Below are 22,847 nucleotides of genomic sequence, written 5' to 3'. Positions count from 1 at the left end.
ATGTATGTTCCAGACAGGGCGTGGGAACGGAGTAATCAAACCCAAGGTTAACGTTATTATACCTATTTCCCGTTTTTTATCATCTCATTTAAACAACGATAGTTACGTGCCTCTCTTTTTTAATATCCGCTTCGCGTGATTACCAAATGCAATTTTCTCGGGGCTTTCGTTCATCATTGCAAGAGAGAAAGAGAGAGAAAAATAGAGAAAGAGGGAAGTACCCTATTGTTTCGACACATGATGGTCATCGATCGATTTCAAATGAAAAACTGTCCTTGGTAGATAAAGTTTCAAGTGTTTGAGCATATATGTACACATGCTGATATCATAAGTTTTCTTTTTTTTAATATATATATATTGCTTTTTTCTTTCTAGATATGACGTAAAATATCGAATCATTTTATTTATACTAAAAGATTAGATAAGCGTGCCGGTGATTATGAAAGTCGTATAAGTCATTTCAGATATTAAAAGAAGCCACACAACAGGTATTATATTTTGTTTTACACGTATGAATACAATTATCAAAATTGTATTAGACAAAAAGAATTTTATTTTTCGAGAATAAATTATATTTACTTTTCTTTCTGTGCTTGTTAGATTAAAAAGAAAAATCATTTTGTTTAAAGTTTCGAGTAATTTCATCCGATATTAAAAATATTTACAAATAAGAAATACGAAGTCAAGTATTATATATTGTAATAAATAAATTATATGTATGTGTCGGGAATAACAAATATCCTAACATCCCATAAATAAATTCAAATTTGTTGATTAACATATTAAATATTAAATATAATACGTTTTTCGTGATGTGGCTTCTATGAATTATTAAGTTTTTCATTTTGAATACAAAACAAAGCTTGCTCATCATTAACTTAGACCAATTTTATAATCACCGGATTCAACTCTCTCTCTCTCTCTGTCTCTCTTTATGTATTTTCCATAATCAATACAATACAGTTTTCATAATCGCAAAGAGAGAGAGAGAGAGAGAGAGAGGAGTTGTGGCTAGCCGGCAGGTGCGCGAAATTATTCACAGGGTGTCTGATACATTTAGTAATAGAAGGGACCAAATCAAGCGTGAATTTCAAGCGAAATTTTACGAAAGAAGGGAAAACTTTTCTATCGAGAAATATAAAAGAGACAAAAGAAATTGCCAAAAAGAAACAAAAATGATGTTTAACCTATTTACTCGACTTTAACGATGTCAGGTTGTATAATTAGAAGAAAGAAGATAATGAAACGTTAGTAGCAACTACTGAACGATTTTCCCACCTAGTAATTCTATCCTTTAAACATTTTATACAATCACCATTCTCACTCTGAGCTAGTAATTAACCTTTTCTCTTCGTATTAACTTAAATTTGTAACGTTTATCTTGTCGAACGTTTCTATACTTGTGTGTGTGTGTAAAAAGTGATACCATTTAAGAGAATATATTATATATATATAAAAAATTAAATATATAAAATAAAATAATAAAATATAATATATAAAATTATAATAAATAAAATATATAAAAATTATTAAAATATAATATATAAAAATAATAAAATAAAATATATAAAAAATTAAAAAAAATATATATATATATATATTTTTTTTAATTTAAAATATAAAATAATTAAATTGAAAAATCATACCATGTATATATAATATATAGTACTTATTATTATATTACACTTATATAAACAGTAATATTTGAGGAAAGTAGTCTGCAGTACGAAACGAAATCGTCGTTAGTTCAAATTAAAAATGCACCCTTCGTTTTCTTTACTCTAAGAAAAGTATAAGAACGTTTTTTTTATTTCCTTTACTAAGCCATTTCTGGTTTAAAAAACGTACCCCAACAATAAGGACGAGTTACAAAGGCAAGTAAAATCCTGGGTGGTTTTATGGGTCTCCTTTAAATAAAGACCACTCTTCGTTCTTCTAGTATAATGTATCATCATCGTCATCATGTCGTTGCAATAATTTCCATTCATCGTTGAAAAACGTTGACAACGATTAAACTGATCATTCGATTTGTTCGAATAATTTTCCTCTAATTTCGTCATTTTTCTCGAATCACAATTTTCGATCGAATTCGTTCGAATTTCACGTAAACGCGATCTTATCATAGCTCGTTTTTCACGCATTATTATTATTTATTTTTCTTCGATTACTCGGCAATTATATTCAATTTTAATTTATTTTATTCGATTTATCGTGTGTCGCGTATTTTTAATACTTTTTTTTTTGTATGCATCAAAACGTGTATACCAATATTACGAATCTGACGAGTTGCAGATATATTTTTTAATGAAACATTACAGCTTTTCTTTTATTATATTATATATACGTATGAACAAAAATCAATACATATTGTTATTAAATTCAATTTTGTTTCTCTCATTAGAGAAACGAATTAATAACTAATATATTTTCGATGCTTGATATATTTTTTTTTCATAAAAAAATACGCAAGCAAAAAACGACAAAATTAATTTCCACTATTTAACGAAGGACAGTTAACTATACGTTACGAAAATCACAATGATCAAAATCATCCAAAATTTAACGATAATTATCGAAACACTCATCAACGTATAAAACGATTCACAACAAATCGATGCAAAGATATTTAAAAAGAAAAAATAGTTTTAGGGGGGGGGGATAGAAAAACACTAACTACAATTAGCTTTATAAAAATCGACACAAATTTTGTCCTCTTCCGATGTAAGACCCAATATACAAAAAAAAAAAAAAAAAAGAAATAGGTAGAAAAAAAACGTTGAAATTCACAGGAGAAAATATAATCGAGGACTCCTCGCAGATAAAAATCACTTTGAAAAAAGAGGAGAGATACTTGAAGTGTCTTGCGAGTTCGAGAGCAAGAGATCGACTGAACTGAAGTTAAAGGAAAGAGCTGGTGGTGCTGTTGCGTTATTCTTGAAGGAGAACGACAGCTGCCACATGAAAGGAAGGAAGGAAAGAAGGATCCTACCTTCCTTTCCACGAGAAAGGACGTTAGAAAGAGAGAGAGATTCAACTAAAGTTGAAGAAGGACGAAGGATCAAATGAAGAAAGATAAAAGACAGAGTTCGAGGTAAAAAGGGGTGAGGGAGTGGACAGGGGGGACAGGGGGGGACAAGGGCCACGCGTTCAACTCTTCTTCCTTATTTTTTGTTTTTTTTTCTTCTTCTTTCTTTTTGTTTATTTAAAATGCGATGCATCATCTTTTTCTCGCGCCCAAAATTTTTTTTATTTTTTTTTTTGTTAAAAAAAATACAAGTGTTCGTTTCAATTTACGTACTTTTTATCGTACCCCCCCTCCCCCCTTGTTCTTCTTCTCCTTTTACCTAGTCAGCAGGTATATAGGAAGATACCGAATGGATATGAGCATGTGTTAGAACGACGACCATGACACTCGAACCTTACATGAGTTTCTTTAGAGATCGTAGTAGTCGGTTTTACGTAATCAACTTCGTCGTCGTCCTCGATTAAATAAACTTACGTAAGATATAATTCTTTGAAAGATCTTCTTTCTTATTTTATATATATATATATATATTTCACAGTGTTTCTTAGAATCATATTATTTTACAAAAATTCTATAGAAATATTTGAGTCCTTTTTTGTTTTTTTTTTTTCGATAGGATAATTCAATAGGCGAGTGCTAAAAGTTTCCGGCTGGGGGACTAGTTTGGTAGTACTAGTTTGTTACTTTATTTTACGAAATTAATTATTCTTTTTTGAGGACCTTTTTAAGTTATAGTAAATTGGCTCGTAGTTTAACGAGTTAGTGTGTCTCTTGTAATTTTATAATTTGGAATAAGAAGTTCTCGAGAAACTGTGTAATTGATTTGTCAAATAATTTTTCAACATTTTTCACTCGTTGAGAGAAACTTTTGCACGTATAATTTTGTTATTTAAACAATAGATAAAACACGGAATTCAATTACATTGCGTTTTTGAATAAAGTGATTAAGTCACTGTTAAGTTACAAGAAACTAAAAATAAATAAAATTGAGAAAGAAGAAGAAGATAACGATGACGTTGATAATGATGATGATGATGATGATGATGATGATGATGAAGAAAAATGAAGTTTATAATAAAGTTTATATAGTTTAACAAGATATTATTCTTGTAGTTTGATAATCTGAACAACATTTCGTGAGAATTATGATCGATTTTGAAAGTTATTTATAAAAATTTGTTAACCTCTCTGAACCTCCAAGTATATTTATTTATTTTTTATTATAACGAGAAACGAATTTTATTTGCGTCGTGTTTTTGAAAAGTGGTTTACATCACCACTGCTCGTAAAAAAAAAAAAAAATAATAAATTAGGGAAGATGTAGAAGAAGAAGAAGAAGAAGAAGAAGAAGATGATGAGGAAGGAGAACGAAGGGGTGGCATTCAAGCCTCCCAAGAGGAGAAACATCTGCTTGTCGGGTGTTCACGAACAGACTCGTGCTTTGCACTGGGCGCGTGCTCCTAACTCGATACACACATGTAAATAAATATGTGTACGTGAAAAATATATATGTGTGTATAGGAAACGTTAGGTCTACAGCGTGTGCTTCCGAGTTGCACCTGGCTTCATGTTTTTTCCCCCTTCGAAGATATACTTTGGTCACTCGACCGAAAGCACCGCTTCTTCTTCTTCTTCTTCTTTTTATTTGTATTTTCCGTATGAGAGTAGATTCATGGATGAGAATACATTATTACTTTGTTCGTTTCTAACTAACGTTAATAATTTCAAACGAAACGTCAGATTTTAAAAGATCTTTCATTTTTATTTTTTTTTATGTATGTGTGATATAATTAATTTCATATATGCGTGTGTATTTGTAGGAAAATTATTTAACCGTCGAAATTACGGTAATTTTTTTTTTTTTATGATTAGCGTAGTTGTACCAAAAATATAAAATACTTTTTAACGTGGATGTAATGATATGCAATAATTGTTAAATAATTCATTTGAACGATTAGATTGAATTATTTTATATGAATTCGTTCATTTGCGTGTGAAGATTTTTTTTTGATGAAAATTTATTCCAAATTTTTAGATTAAAAAGTTTGTATTTTGTAATTTTTTTTTTTTGCTCACTAACGATGATCGTTCTTTCGACGCCGTTTAATTAAAAACGCTTGCAAAATGATTGGCGCTTTCTCTATTTCCGATATTCCATTGCGAGATTTTCTCTTAAAGCCCTTAGCGTTTGCTAATTAGGGAAGGATTTTTATTACTGTCAAAGCGTCGCAACGCGTTGGCAATTTTTCTCTTTCTATAGTTCGGCCAATTAAAAGCAGTTTCTGCGACGGAAAGGTATTTCAAGTTGTACGTTTTTTTTTATTTTTTTTCACTGGGCGAGAAAGAGAAAATAATCGCGGTCTAATTTTCACGTCAAAAATCTATTTTTTTTCGAGGAATCTTTTTCAATGAGACATTTCAATTTTTTCGATAAAATTCACTGCGAAGGATAATTAATAATCGATTATTTTTTATTTACAAAATGAATTCCATGAAACACGTTAAATATCATTTAAAAAATGTTAAAGACTCTAAAAATGAAAACAAATAATCTTCGCGATAACAAATCATCATTTATTTTAATATTCAGTAAAATATTTTAAATCCCCACAGTATATATTTCATAATACTTAACTAAACAATCAATTTAAATTGAAAAATGAACAAAAGAAAATATATAAACTCTAAGAAAGAAAACATATATTAACTGTCTTTATTAAATCATTAATTTTAATCTTCAATATTGGTAGAATTGTACTTTCTTTTAATAATATTTAAACAACATCGTAAATTTTAAATTTAAATAAATGAAAAAAGAAATATATATTCTCCCACAACGAAAACTCTTAATTTATTTGATAATACAGAAAATAAACGATCGATTAAAATGAAGGAAATAGGATGAATAACCTTCGAAAGACGTCGAAGTGATATTAATACACCTCCTCTTCCTCCTCCTCCTCTGAGGAGGAGAAGTCAGGGTCGAAATGCGGTATCTTTTCAAGTGTACCCCGATGACTACTCTTTGTGGTCCGCAATTAATCCTCGCTGAAGGATCTTATACCCTATTGTCTTTCGAGAGACGAGCATCGTTTGACTTGGAGGCGTTCTCTCTCTCTCTCTCTCTCTCTCTCTCTCTCTCGTCTTGGAAACAATGAAGAAGAAACCAAGTGAAACAGAAGGAGAGAGAAGTATAGTCTAGCTTGCTTCTCTACACTCGTGGTGCGTTTGTCTCCGGGACAAAACCCTCAGACGGCGACAGTCCTAGCACCAACTCTCATCACCGATACCAACACCAACACCAACACCAACACAACACTGATGTTGCTTTCAGGTGGAGAGTATCAGCTGCCACTTGGACACGCGCCATAGAAACCTTCCACCCTCCACCCTCCACCCTCCTCTCTCCGTCTCGTTTCCTTCCTTCCGCAACTACAGTGCATTTCCTTGAACTCAAAGGTTTTCATGTATCACCTTTCTTCAATATCTCGACGCTTCTGCTCGACGTACTCTTTCATATGTCTCTCAAGTTGATACCTTTTTTTTTTTTTATCAGAAACTCAAACACACGGTGGATCATATGTTTCTTGGTTGGATATTATTTGTTTTTTTTTTAAATTAATTATATTCATTTTTGAGATTCCTTTTCTTTTTTTTTAGGATTGTTAATAATTAAAAAAAGTTTTGGAATTTGTAAAGTATGTTTGTAATTTTATTATTCAAAAAAGCATATGTTTCTTAGTAGGATATTATTTATTTTTTTTTTTTAAATTAATTATATTCATTTTTGAGATTCCTTTTCTTTCTTTTTTTTTTTAGGATTGTATAATAATGTTTTTAATAGTTTTATTATTCAAGAAAGAAATATTAGTCTAAAAAATGACTTTTGGTATATAACTTTTATTTACTTTTAAATGTAATCCTTTTAAGAAATTTATTTGGAAATGTTAAAAAAAAGAAAAAAGGAATTAATTAGAAGAAACAATTAGTGAATTATCGATTTTGAAATAAATTTGAGGAAAATCATTTTGAGCACCACTTTATAGATATGTATGTATATAATATTTCCATATAAAGTATATGGTAATTTTCGATGTCTGGAAAATACAAGGAATGTTCAGATTTCGAGGCACATGTCAGACTATTCCAATGATGCGCCGACGTATTCCTGGCTGTCATCATACCAGGGATTCGCCGACTATGTACCACGGAATTACAGGAAGAATTTGGAAATCGTCCAAGAACGATTGTGAAAGATTTTTCATTTAGAATGTTAAAAAAAGACTCTATATGCTCTTCTTTTAAATGTTCCATTAGTTTTCTTTTTTCGCTTACAAATATTACTATTTCTAGAAAGAAAGAAGAAAGAAAAAAAAAAGTAAATAGATATGTCTTTTTATATTTTTATTTCTTATAAATTTGATATATTATTATTAAGATATTATATATTTTTCCAGTTAAATATTTACTACTTATAAATATGTTAATTTATAAACATATTATATAATCTATTTTAATATATATTTATACGTGATCTTGTACGTTTAACGTTTTGCCGCGCCTTTCACCGTTCTCCAATACCGTAACTTCTCCTATCATCATGGTACTACTATCGCCATCGTATTTCCATGGAATGAAAAGAGAGATAGATATAAGTTACTATAGTTTTTCCCCCATATTGTCCGCGCACGAACGTTCTATTTATACGTAAGTACATCCTCAGTTAATGTTTTGGACGATAGACTCGCTCAGATGTAATCAAAATAAACGGGGTACCCGTATAACAGTAAAAAAACACCATACTCGTTCGCTTTTCGTAGCAAACCTTTTAAAGCATTTCTTACGGAAAGTTTCCAATTACTAAAAAATATTTTTCAATTAATTTTCTATTCCAACTTCTCCTTTTTTTTTTTTTATTTTTATCTTAAAATGTTTCATTATATGAATATAAAAAAGTTAAATATAAATGGAAAGACAAAAATTGTATATAATTACTATAAAAAAGAAACATTGGATATAATAATCGATTTGTTTATAAATAAATATTATAATAATTAAATGTTTTAAAAGCGCGTAGAGACGTTTTGTTCGGCTATCAGTGACGATAAAGAAAAAAATAAACACGTCTCGGAGTTATGCACGACTAGAGATATAATTTAACGGATTAATGAGTTTCCAGTAAAACTCGGTTCTCTTAACGCTTCGTTTCAATCGCATATCCCTCTTTTGACGATCTCAAATCAAAGCCCCGTGCACACCGTGTTCCGTAGATCGACAAATCGTTTGGCACGCTCGATCAAACTCAATGAGAAATAATAATGAAAAGGATAAAGAGGAAATCAGAGATAGTATGATATTAGATATTAAAAGGAAAGGACTCGACACTATTCACGCTTCAAAGGATGCAAATTTTCTTTTTTTTTCACACTTTCTCGCTCTTTTCAAGAAATCTGGTATAAATGAACGTGCATTATTTAACCTCTGAACATATGAGAAGTTAAACTTTATTTTGTTTTACCTTCATTTCGAGACCCTTTATAACAATTCTATTTATTTACAAAAAAATATTATTAATCCTTTGCACTCGAGAGGCCTTTTACAGGTACCTTAAAAACATTTATAAACAAACAAGCGTATAGAAATAATAAAATATCAATAGGTCTTCGTGGCTCAAGTGGTAGAGCGTTCTTTCGGTATGCGAAAGATCCTGGGTTCGAATCCCCCCGGGCCCTCTCTCGATTTTTTAAACAAATTGAAGCTCGAATTTATTTAGGAGAGTTCTTCGAACGAACAAATGCGTCAGGGTTGCGTCACTAAATAATAAAATATCATCAGTTTATTCATTTATATATCGAAAAAAACAGACTTTTGATAAATACTACATTCTGTAATTAGTTTTGGTTGAGTTGACACTTAAAATAGGCTACCGGGCGCCGTATCGGCGCCGCTCGAGAGCAAAGGGTTAACAGGATTTTGATTATACAAAATGATGTAAAAAGGAAGAAAATTAGTCCGTGATTTTCGCAGAAAACAAAATCAATAGGAGAGCGTTTTATCTTTATGATTGAAATAAATATCGTCGATCGGTGAGATCGATATGCAATATGCATATAGATATATTTTCTTCTATCTTTATGCTCTTAGAATCGAATTTGTCTATTTTTCGATCTTATTTGATCGTCGGTTTCACTTCGAACGAGAAGAAATTCGAAACGGCGACGATGATTACGATGTAAGTCGGTGAAACGCGTAGCTAATCTAAAATGCAAAATATTTCTCTCTCAGTTGGCTAATATATATATACATGCTTTGGTAAGAGTAATAAAAATAAAAAAAATTAAAGATTACAGAGAGACGGTGTCGAAAATTATACGGGGACGAGTAAAGAAAGTTTTAAGCTAATTTTATTTCATAAATTTATAATCCCAACTCGTAAAACTATAAACCTAAACTATTATATACATCAAATTAATTATACATAATCCCATAAAGTATTCAAAATTAATAATTAATTTGTAAAAATTACCTAGTAACTTTTGACTGAACTATAAACCTTTTTTTTTGTTGACCTCATCTAGAATTTTCACCGAAAACTTTCGAAAAAGCGATAATCGATTTTAGAAAATCTTTGGAATACTTTTGGCTCGATTAAAAACTTGAAATCCAATCGATATTTAGTTTCATATTTAAATCTGTACGATTAGATTGAGAATATTGATTTTCTCTTTATTTATGTGAACATATCGAACGGTTTGTAACGTTCACGCTTGGCCGAAGGGAAAGTCTTCTTCGTTTGACGGAAGAAACGGAAAAAGAAAGATAGAAAGAGAGAAAGAGAAAGAAGAAGACAGTAACGCGATACCTGCTTCATGATTCTACCGTATATACATACAAGTTTATGTACTCAGGTACCGTGTGATTCATGATAAAACGAAAGCTTCGTTTCCGTAGGATGCAGAAGATAAAAAGCTTTCCGTTGCGAAATCGCAAAATGCATCGGATGTTTCCGTGCAGTTGAATCCTCCCCCCCACCCCCACCTTCTCCTTGATTTCCTCCACCCTTTTATTTTTCGTTCTTAACATAGTCGTTTACTTTCTCGATGCATTTAAGGAGCGTGCATGCGTGGATTGCAAGAAAAGTGTTCCAGTTTTGAAATGGCCTTTGAGTCCAGTCAAAATTCCTTAAATACAGTAAAGTTGAATATCGGAATACGAGTGTGCGATCCAATGTGATTTCATTATTTTTGAATTTCATTATCTGGAGAATAAATGATCGTAATGAGATTATTTTTATTCCTGTTCAAAAATATTGGCTTGGCGACTAGTAAGTTGTCGCTGACAATGAGACACCCTGTATGCGTATTACAAATTAATGAATTAATTAAATTTACTATTAAATCCAATTTCAAATTTAACTTAAATTAAATTATTTAATATTAATATAAAAAAAAATGTAATCCATAAATTACTTAAATAAACTATATTTTGACTTGAATTTAATAAAAATTTTAAAAATTAAATTTTACTTGATAAAATTTTTCATACAGCCAAATCTTATAAATTTCATGATTTAACATTTAATATATATACTTTATTTAAAATATTTATATATATATATATATATTAATTTATTAATAAATATAAAATATATTAAATAAATTTAATAAATTTAATAAAATTAAAATTAAATAAATTTAATAAAATTAATAAAATTAAAATTAAATAAATTTAATAAATTTAATAAAATTAAAATTAAATAAATTTAATAAATTTAATAAAATTAAAATTAAATAAATTTAATAAATTTAATAAAATTAAAATTAAATAAATTTAATATAATATATATTAAAATATAATATATATTATATTATATTTTATATAATTATTATATATATGTGTTTATATGTATTAAACATAAGACACAATAGGCATAAGTGTAGACACTGTACGTGTATATTAAAGCTGAGGAGACGAACAAGTGGAATATATACTTATATACATATATACATATATGATATACCTACATAGATACATTTGTGTATATGGCTTATGTAAAAGATGAAGAGGTGTATAAAAAGGGAGGAGAAGGGGGTGGAAAGTGGGAGGTATAGGTCGAGAACGCACTTTTCCTTTACAGCCTACGCACTACAACCTGACTACTCACTTCGTAGTACCTATACCCTCCCTCTCTAACACTATTACTTCGATCGTGTATGTATCTTGATACATAGGTATAGCGTAGTTTAATTATGCGACGTTAACCTCGTCAACTGAGAGGCAAAACTCGTGCTTCTAATTAACGAGAGTTTCTACGACGCCGACAATGTTAGGAAAAGAGAAAAAGAGAGGAAGAGAGAGAAAGCTGACTAACCTAAGATTATTTTTTTTTATTTTTTTTTTTTTATTTTTCAAAATTCATTTTTCCGCCATCGTGTCTCGAGTACGCGTAGCTTCTCAAATAGAATGAAATATCAGACGGGTGGTGCATGATTTTTCATTTCATTTAAATGAAAGTTCAAGCCTAAAATTTACTTTGTTTTTTTTTTTCTTTTTTTTATTTCTCTAATTACATTTTTTTCTCATCCTCCTTCCTACGGTTTTTCTACCTTTGCCTTTGAAATTCGTTTGGTAACGTCGGAAAATTTGTTATTTAATATTTGCAATTTTTGGATGATCAAAGAAAGAAAGAGAACGCGCGCGCAAGGTAGGAAAAATATTTTTCAAACTAAATCAACGGAGGAAAATCTTCTTACGCGTTTAATTTTTCTTCAAGATATGAAAAAAGCCTTGCGAGGAAATTGTAGAAAGAAAGAAAAATAAAGAAATAGAATCCTTTGCGGAAAAAACGTGAACAAAAATTGCTATGACACGTATTACTGCGCAATAACATTCATCGTTTTATTTAACGACTATATTTTTGATGAGGTTTGCATAAAACAAACCTATGAATAAAAATTGTTAGTTTTAAAAAAAAAAAAAAAAAAAAAAAAAACTAAAATTATTAAAATATTATTTAAGATGAAATATAAGATTCAAAGTTTATTAAATAAATTTGTGAACGTGAAAGAGATACTGTGAAATATACATAAACACGAGCAAAAGATAATTACGTTAGGTATGTATAATAAACATGTTTAGGCATTAAAAAAATCATTCCTAAGATCTGAAAGAAGTCACGCTCGGTATATGTGCTAATGTCAGTCGTAATAAGAAAGAAAAAAAGAGAAAAAAAAAAGAAAACAAATATAAAAGAAAAATCCTCGCACGCGTATGAGGAAAGAAGTGGGGAGGGAGTGAGAGAGAGAGAGAGGTGGAGAGAAGGGAGGATAAAACTCCCGAATTAATTAGAAGAATTATTAAAGCGTGCTCCATTAGCCTGGATATCATCTTTTGCAGCTTCTCCGTTCGGACTAATTATCATCGAGCAATTAACAGAACCGTTGATTACCATTAACGGTGAAAATGCGCACGTTCGTTAAGATTTGCAAGCAAGGGGCGACGATCCTCCTTTTTTACTCTTCAAATAATATTCTTTCGTTTCTTTTCTTTTATTTTTTTTTTTTTTTTACTATTTATTTCTTTTCTTACGGTTGAGAATGAAAGAAGCAACGTGGATTCAAAGAGAGAGAGAAAGAAAGAGAGATTGCGGCGCTTTTAAATAATATTAAGCGTAGAAATGGAATACCTATGCCTTTTTAAAAGAAATTTATGAGAAATTAATCGAATTATATAATATATATTATAATATGATATATATAAAAAATCAAACAAATCGAAAGAAAATAAAAACACGCGTAAACAAATTGATGAGTTAATTTTAATACACTAAACCGTAATCGCGAAATATAATAAAAACGCACACCTAATGAAATAAAAAGAAAATAAATTAGAAGTGTTAACCCTTTGCACTCGAGGCCTTTTACAGTAGACATTTTACAAGTACTTTGAAAACATTTATAAACAAACAAGTGTATAGAAATAATAAAATATCATCAATTTATTCATTTATATGTCGAAAAAAAAACGAAACTTTGATAAATACTACACTCTGTAATTAGTTTTGGTTGAGTTGACACTTAAAATAGGCTACCGGGCGCCGTATAGGCGCCGCTCGAGTTGACGCTTGAAATCGGCTGCCGGGCGCCGTATCGCGCCGCTCGAGTGCAAAGGGTTAATATAAAATATAAAAGAGATACCGATTAATGAAGGACGTGGGTGTAGAGTAGCCTAACTGTAGGCGCGATCTGATAACTTTTTCCTGTACGCTGACCATCCTGGAACTTCGTGAGCTGTGATGTACCCTTGTTGTTCTAATCACTTGATAACAATGATGCTGAGTTTGTGGCGAACAGCCTGACAGCCTATCGTTGCTGTCTCGTGGTTCTACCATAGTGAACATGATAATATCAATCTCTTTCACTATTTCACAGCACAACTAAATTCACTTATATTATTTCTTCTTTTTCTCCCTTCTTCTTCTTCTTCTTCTTTTTCCTTACTTTTCACCATTCTTCTTCACATCGTCCTTTTCACTATCCTCTTCTCCTTCGTCATTTTTATCGTCACAGTTCTTTTTCGATATATCACAGTTGTTTTTTTTTTCTTTGGTTTGTATCGTTGAAATTGTCTTGTTCAGTTCAGATACATTTCGGTATCCCCAACAGACCTATTTTTATTTTAAAATCATATTTTTGTTTTATCTTTAAGAACAATCGTTTCGAGAGAGAAATTGCAATAGAGGGAGAGGGGGAAGGGAAGAAAGATTTTTTTAGATGGTTTTGTATAGATATTTAAGCTAAACTTTCTTTAATTTCGAGCTCTTATTTTTTTTATGATTAATTTTAATATGATTCTATAATAAAATACATTTCAAGAGAGAGAGAGAGAGAGAGAGAGAGAGAGAGAACAAATGTAAATTTGTTAAAAAAACTAATATTTAAAGTTAGAAATCGTTAATTTCACCTTCCTAGTTTTTGTACAATGAATAATGAAAAAGTAAATAATCGAAAAAGTTGAATGAAAGTATGAACGGAAGCATAAATTTGAAAATAGAACGATGAGAGTTATCTTACCTAATTTAAGTGGTATATCAGTAACATATGCATATGTGGTGCACGCACGCACGTATAGCATAGGCTGCTATACACATGTGTATCAAATAGTAACATACAAAGTTAACTATCAACAGTATAACGATTTCGCTCGTTCTTCTTTTCCATTCGATACGACTCGGTGACTGGAATCGTTACGACTTTCTAACGACGTTCGATTAATATGCACAAGCATGGAAATGCTTCGACGACGACGACGACTTAGACGACGTTTTGATAAGGTCGTTTAGTTGCAAACCCTGGATGATCACGGATAATCTTTTCAAAGATTTACACGAATTCAGGTTTTATTCTAATTTTCCGTTCATTCATTTTATCCGACTGATTGTGAGATAATAAATTAGATAACGTGTGAAATTGATAGTATTATATGTGTGCTACTATACTATAGTTATTTATTGTATTAGACATTGTATAAGTGATCGTAAAAATTAATTAAATTTTATGGACAATTTTAACGACCAATTTGGTTAATTTGTGAAATCATAAAGTTCAACATTTTTGATTAGTTCTGTACTTATATTATAATATAGTATACTGTATTATATTATATTATCTAACATACTTCTACACTACTCTCTATCATACTAGATTGATATTTAAATATCCTACTTTATCCTAATACCGAATTGACTTCACATAATATAATAGAAATAATTTATAACATCGATTTATAATCAAATCTCTAAAATCATAAATAAATAATGAACAAAATTACTAATTTAGAAGATTGATTTGAGTATAAAATAAAATGCTAAATGTATTTAATTTCAATGAATGTACCATACCTACATATATACCGTTAGAGAGTGACTTTTGATTAGCTTCTAATTGCACTAACCGTAACTTGACGTGAACGTTAAACGTCGATGTTGGGTACTCGTTAGCACGAATTCTACTACTGATTTCTGACATTGGTTACGTAAAACGGTTTTACCAAACGTGGGATGCGTACCGTGTTTTTTTAGTCTATCCTCTTCCCTATCCTTTTTTTTTTTAATTTTTTTTTTTATTTCAAATGATCATTTCGTTCGTTCGGTTGGGGTCAAGACAATTTAAAAAGGTGCGACACGAAATTGCGACCGGAAAAGTTTATGATCGTTGAAAACGGACGTGTCGAGGGATCTGAGGGGGGATACCGTTTGTTCTTGTTTAGCTCGTTCGGTATTGGGGACGCGCACGTTCGGAAAAAATCAAAGACAATGAATAGTAATGAACGAACACGTTTCGAATCTCCCTCCTCCTCTCCCTCCTCCTCCTCATCCTCATCCTCTTTTTCCTCGTTTCATCACTGCACGTGGAATCTATTTTGATTTGAGCTCTATTTTATGACTGACAAAAAAGTATTTGTTAACTCAGTATGATTTAAGGACACACATACTATCCTATATCTTTATTATATTGAAATATTTGATTTTATCTATTGTAATATAAAAGTATTTCAAATAGAGTTCGTTTATAATTTCTATGGTGTTAGAATTCTGTATTTGTTTCATTCAATTTAACGGTCGTGTCTGAAGAAAATTCTTGACAAAATAATATTTATTATTAAGGTATATGTATCTGGATAATTTCAAGCATGAAATCTAACATTAACGAGAGATTTCTCTATCTTTGAAATTGTATGGATATTCGTTAAGCAAGAATCAATAATATCTGAATGAATAGAAATCAATGGAATCGTATCGAAGAGCTATGTATAGTGTATTATGAATTCTTTCTTCCAATTATAATCCAGGTTCAATGGACGAGAAATCTACGCAGACGAATAGGTATAAAATCAAAATTATTATAGCGTAAGAAACAACAAACAACAAACAACAACAAAAAAGAAAAAAGAATAGAAAGAGAAAGATAAATAAAGTAAAATGAAAAAAGTAAATAAATAAATCGAATCGTTTCGTTCGTTCGGTTTGAATATAACAAAACACGATATTCAATAAAAATTTCTATAGAATATTGTAAACTCTAGCTAGGCTCTCCTATTGCAAATATTTGTTGACAACAAAAATATTTCTCTGTAGTATACGCGGCATTAAACATTTTTTTAATATTATATTATACAATAACAATACTTTTTAATCGTAAACACTTGTGCCCATAATTATGAGAGTGGTCTAAGTCAAAATTAAAAAAAAAAATGAATTTATTAATTATTTCACATCACATTATTTTGAATTAAATTAATTCAATGTAATTTTCACAGGATATTGTGAAAAATGAACCGTTAGATAGTGTTTGTTATTTCAATATTATATAGAATTCATTTAATGTTTAATCCTTTAAATATCTCGAAACAAAAAATACATGACTTAGAACTACTTTCATAATTCTGAGCACACTTAATCGATATCAGAGTTTATATTTATATATTAATCACTTTATACTGTACTACTGTACTTTTTTCTCTCTTTATCTAAAAATCGTCATCTAAGAAAAAGAAAATGAAGAAAATGAAGAAAATGAAGAAAATGAAGAAGAAGAAAAGAAATGGTACGACGAGAGATTCAATGGAGTACCCGATATCCTTCTCGATTTCCTAAGACGTCTTTTTCCTTGATATAACCCCCCCCCTCTCTCTCTCCTCTCCTCTCCTCTCTTCTGAGGGATATTCGTTTTCGACGTGTCAGCTAGCCCGAAAATACCAATATCCGGTAAGAGGCTAACGTAACTTTCAAACTAATTTCTCGGTTCTACGACGTGATTTATAAGAACGCGAATCTATCGAGGCCTGATTAAAGTCACCACAGACCGAGGAGATAAGAACAGGTAGTCAAAAGGTAAAATAAGAAGAAGGGGGGGTGGTTGGTTGGACGAAGAAAAAGAAAGAAAAAACAGAAAGAGAGAGAGAGAGAGAGAGAGAGAGAGTAAGTTTGTGTGTGTATGTGGAAGAGAGGAAAATATGAAGAGAGAGAAAGAGAGAGAGAGAGAGAGAGTAAGTTTGTGTGTGTATGTGGAAGAGAGAAAGAGAGAGAGAGGGGGGGGACGTGTAAAGACAAAAAAAGAGAGAGAGAAAGAGAGAGTTGTGTGTATGTGTGTAAGAGAAAAGGGTGTGTTTGAAACAGAATAAGAGAGAGAGAGTAAGTTTGTGTGTGTATATGGAAGAGAGAAGAATGAAAGAGCGAGAGAGAGAGAGAGAGAGAGTAAGTAAGTAAGTTTGTGTGTGTGTATGTGGAAGAGAGGAAAGATGAAGAGAGAGAGAAAGAGAGAGAGAGAGTAAGTTTGTGTGTGTATGTGGAAGAGAGAAAGAGAGAGAGGGGGGGGGACGTATAAAGACAAAAAAAGAGAGAGAGAAGGAGAGAGTTGTGTGTATGTGTGTGTAAGAGAAAGGGTGTGTTTGAAACAGAATAAGAGCGAGAGAGAGAGAGAGTAAGTTTGTGTGTGTATGTGGAAGAGAGAAAAAGATGAAGAGAGAGAAAGAGAGAGTTGTGTGTATGTGTGTAAGAGAAAAAGGGTGTGTTTGAAACAGAATAAGAGAGAGAGAGGGAGAATAAGATAATGGGGGGAGGAAGAAAGATAGAAAAATACCTTGATGTATGTATATATCGGGAAACACAAACTGATTCACGATCGAGACTCGACTACCCGTCGTCTTCGATGTACATAGGTACGTACTGTTTGCCGTTAGCTTCGATACCATAATGGAACTGTCAAAGTCGAATGAGAAAGGTGGGGCAACGTCCCTCCCCACCCAACCCCGTTGGCTAACCCCTTCTACATGGCTCTTCACCGCCATTTCAACGACACACATGTATATGTATGTATGTATGTGTATGTATGTACATTGTTAAACTATTACAATAGTGTTGTCCACGACAAAATGCTGTTCGTAATGCGACTTCGAGTCGTTCCAAAATGGAGTTCGATACATTCGGCCACCAAGCGGAAGTTTTCTATGACTCTCCAACTTTGAAATTTTCTTTCTTTGTATGATGTGATATTTTTATCTGGGTTTATTTTTATCGGATTTTTCGTGTCATTCGGTTTATATCTATTATTTGGGGGAGAGGAGCTTGTTAGGGGGTATTTTATGGGTTTTATCTTTCATTATTTTGAATACTTTTAATGATATAGGTATTATTAATAATTATTTAATTTGGAATTTTTTTACCTTTTTTTTTCTTTTTTGGTAAATAAACCTATGAAATTTTCATATGTTATTTTCTTAAGAAATGAAATTATGTATTTTTGCAAACGTAAAATAAAAAAGAATGTTAACAACATAAGCGTAATTGAAAAACAGTAAAAAGCGTGAAAATAATCATAATCAATTAATGTTTACATACATTAAACGTCTCGATAATTAAATTCTTTTCATTGCATTATAATATTCGTGTTTAAACAAAAAAAAAAATAACCAACTAGAAACGTTAAGTAAATTTCGTCGTTAGATAATTAATCGCTTATCATTAGCATGCATTTATTCCATTATTATATTTGACTTTCCTTCGAACTACTTTCAAATTAAGAATAATAAAACGTTGCTTGAATCCCATAGATCTGAATAGAGTTTCGTACATCAATTTCGTGAAAGCATGAAATAGTTTTTTAAAAAAGAGCCGTAGCTTTGAAAAGAGACGAACTTATTGGTTAGATCTTGCAGATTTATGCAAGCAAGGTATAGTTTCGTAATTAAAAATAGAAGAAGAAAAAGAAATTGATCTTCCACAAAATCTCTCTCAAAAAAAAAAAAAAAAAAAATACAAGAAAATGAATAATTTTAATTTTAATATCACCTAGGAACTTTTGCTTCACACCTAGTTCCTTATTCTCCCTAGTTCCGTATTCTCCCTAGTTCCTTATTTTGTATTTTTTTTTGTTAAAAAAAACGGTAGAGAGAGAATTATGCGTCATCGATCGGATGTTAAATAAATAAATGTGAGGGAGTTTAATCGTAAAGATGAAATATTTATTTATAAACGTATCGTACGTCTTAGTCTTCATTTTCGTTCGACAGATAACGGTGCATTTAGAAATTGTTAACATCGAACGATGTTGTGTTACACTCTCTACGTATTTACGAGCGAACCATTCGACGTTGTAAGTGCATGCATGTATAATACATACACATATAAATATACACATATATATATGTATATATGCTATTGCGACTTTATCAGCATGACAGAAATGCAGGTCGCGTGCATCGCGGTGTTCTCTGACGATGACACATACGTTCGGACGATAGAAAACGTTTATTTTTTTTTTTTTTGTTTTTCTTTATTCTTTTATACGTATTAATATTAACCTCACTATTATTTTTTATTTTCTTCGTGTCATATGCGACTACGTAGGATTGCTGATTAAACAAAGATCGGAGTTTAGATGTTACATTGTTTACGAAATTAATGGTATTATAAATATAGTAGCTAGTTTGAATAATAAATTGTAATAAATATTTTTAAAATACTTTTATATCAAGATAAATAATATTTTACTTGTTATGATATAATATTTATATATTATAATAAATTAATATTTATATATTAATGTTATATATTAATATTTATATATATAAGATTTTGTTTATAATAAAATCTGCTAGGTTGTAGAAATTTTACTGATTAAAAATATATATATATAAAAAAAAAGATATTATTTAAATATTGTATAACAGAGTGTGACACGATATTCGAGTAAAATTTATGTAACAGTAGACTAATCGTAAATACTTTGAGATCTTTAACAAAGTTACAACAGTTGAAATAATATAATACACAATATACAATACGATAAAGTTTAAAAGAGATATCGTAGCACACGTGTGGGGAATCATGAAAAAGAATCGCATTGATATAACGGGAAACTCACGAGGAAGAAGTCTTAATATGGGGAGTCGTCTTTCTCAAGCAAAGTTAATCTTTAAGATTGAAATGGAATCGTTTTTGTATAACCTAAGGTATCTCCATAGAAAATAAAACAGATATACAGGTGTATATATATATATATATATATATCGTAATTTTAAAACGCGTGAAAGTCTGACAACTTGGTCTTTATCATTTTTCTATTTACAGTTCACTTGCTAACACCGTTTCACAGTCTCACGTTGATTAGTAAGAAAAAAATTATAATCATTATACTTAAAAAAAAAAAAAAAAAAATCCATGCACGACTAGCGAAATTTTGTGTGAATTGATATTTTACTATTGCATCATAAATTAAAATTAAATGCAAATGTTTATTTAAAAAAATTATCATTACATTTGATCCGTTGAAAAAATAATTTTAATCTCATTATAATAAATATATTTATTATTAATTTTCCTCATAATGCCCAAAAGGTAAATCAATTAAATCGCTATCCATCAATAAATACCAATAGTTTATTATTAAAATCCAATTCGGATAAATTTGAATTGCAACATCCTAATTATTTATTATTTACATCAATATTCAATAAATCAAAAATATCATCCCGACGTTAGAACATTACTTTCGAACTATTCACTTATTATCTCATTCTGCGCATAATTTTATTAGAAAATAAATTTTTGTCGCTTACTAATATAAAAATTTCAAATCGTAGTGGCACCAAACAAGGCACGAAATTTTAGATAAATTCCAACTGCGTTTTACGTAAATATTATTCTACCATACGTATGTATATTTTGTAAAACTACAAAAAGATGATACTATAACTATGAAGACGTTTATTCGTAGAAAAATATATACTAAAGGATTATTATTCTAACGTTAAGTCGCGTTATCTTACATTTAAATGTAAATGTCAGCTATATTGGTAAGCCTTTTTTTTCTTTTTTTTTTCTTATTATGCAATGCAAACGTTTACTGAAAGAAAAACAAGCACGTATAGCAACGTCATTACGAACCAGATCGTACTTTGTAACTCACGTTTTTTATTATAATAATAATAATGATAATGATGGTAATAATTAATATTAAATATTTTTTTTTTCCTTATGTTAAGTCATCATAATACGAGTTTCAATACGACAAAATTGAATCGCAGTATATAAATTCGTTTCTTTCGGATATTACGTTTATTATTATTATACGATAATATTTCTGATCGATTTAACCGAAAACTTATTGTTTTAATATTATCTGACAATTTGATTGATTTAAATCTCAATTATTAATTAAACATCGATTATTAAATGTCAGAGGGGACGTTTAATTAAACGACGTTCTTATTAGGACGACAAATCATTCGAAGAAATACGATATCAATTTGTACGAGATGTTATACATATCTACAATATATACAGGGTGTCTCAAAAATCTTTATAAAACTCTCTTTAAAATAGATAATAACTTTTGAGACATCCTATAACTGTCTATAGGAAATCTAAAGATTTTAATAAGTTTCCCATCAAAAGCCATAAAGCTATCTCACAGAAACGAAAAGAACCTTGAAAAAAATCACGTACATATGTACATACACGTATGATTAATCGATCATAAATATGTCGAGTTAAAAACCATACATTGACTTCAGCTATCAAAATCTAAAAGATACGATGATGACTATGTTAATATGTATGTATACATATTTATCTATCTTAATTATTCTTACAGTCATAAATCTATCATCTGTAGTTACGAATCTAAGCTTTTGTATACTAATAAAACGTTAATTAACTATGACACAGAAACGAACTCTTGGTAAAATTCCTAATATTAATTTCTCTAATTACCCATAACAAAAATAACATCATTAAAAATGTATTAATTTAATGAATAAGATAAAACGAATTGTTCGTTCAAAATTTTATACAGGATGAGTCAAAAGTTTATAGGTAATTTCAAATAATTCATAATTTTTGTACAAATTCTTGACAAAGTGGTAATTGATATTTAAAATTAACTAATAATTTGTTATCTCTCGTTATAAATATTATTTTCTTTAAAATACGATGCATTTGAATTCGGTGTCGAACGATTGCCACGAATTTCTCGAATAAGCCAATAAAAAGTAATTAAATTCCCAGACAATAGAAAAAGAGAGAAAAAAAAGAATCGAAGCGGATAAATTTGAAAGTAAAATTCAAGTTCGTTTTCTTCCGATAGATTAAAAGGAAAAAAAAAACAAATAATCTGATCAGCTGTAATCATAGTATCCTTTCGAGTCCGTGGGAATCGTGAAAAGGTAAAAGGTAGGTTCTCTTCTCGAGAAGGATGCAAGCAAGGCCGAAGTCACGTTTTACAAATGCAATTGCAACTAGATATATATATATATATATACACACATATAATATGTGTGTGCCTGACTATACAGAAAGGTAGTAGAAAGAACCTGACAAGATGTTCGATTTGCCTGCAGCAAAAGTAAAAGTTAGTGATCGGGAGAAAGCTTCTAGTTTCTTCTATCTCTCTCTAAGCCACATACATGTGCACATATATACATGTACATTTTATATTTGTGTATATTGTTGTTTATGTATGTTTAACTCTGTTTATTTTTTAATGAAAAATTGTATATATATAGAAATCATATTTAACAAAGTATAATATAATAAAAATTCATATATAACTACTTTATTATTTTTGAAAACTACTAATCTTATGTTGATGTATAACAACATTATTTTTGTATAAATACTTTGCCAAAAACGTTTAATTATTTCAAGTAAAACCTAAGGTTCTCAGGATGCAACCGCAAAGATATATACATCTAATGTTTATATTTGTTTTTAATATATATAATTAATGTAAATATGTATGGATATTGCTAATAAGGGTACATA

The 22,847-nt window shown here is 30.0% G+C and overlaps 1 protein-coding gene across 8 annotated transcripts in view; it reads right to left on the bottom strand.

Annotated features, from left to right (window-relative positions):
- Nucleotides 1-22,847, bottom strand: part of LOC122521383 (IQ motif and SEC7 domain-containing protein 1) — an 83,068-nt gene that overhangs the window by 5,639 nt on the left and 54,582 nt on the right. For 4 of the 8 annotated variants that reach the window (XM_043642071.1, XM_043642069.1, XM_043642067.1 and 1 more), the window contains exon 2: nucleotides 13,222-13,691. The exons of 2 other annotated variants lie outside the window; for them this stretch is intronic. In XM_043642071.1, the coding sequence (XP_043498006.1) occupies nucleotides 13,222-13,424 (203 nt within the window). In that variant the 5' untranslated portion in view covers nucleotides 13,425-13,691. Of the gene's footprint in view, nucleotides 1-13,221; nucleotides 13,692-14,097; nucleotides 14,465-17,664; nucleotides 17,842-22,847 lie in introns of those variants that run through there. 2 more of the 8 variants (XM_043642066.1, XM_043642068.1) reach the window with 2 other exon arrangements.

This window comes from Polistes fuscatus, unplaced genomic scaffold (genome assembly GCF_010416935.1).
Source record: "Polistes fuscatus isolate 324 unplaced genomic scaffold, CU_Pfus_HIC Scaffold4, whole genome shotgun sequence".
Lineage (NCBI taxonomy): Eukaryota > Metazoa > Arthropoda > Insecta > Hymenoptera > Vespidae > Polistes > Polistes fuscatus.
This window is presented reverse-complemented; position numbering and strand designations above follow the sequence as displayed.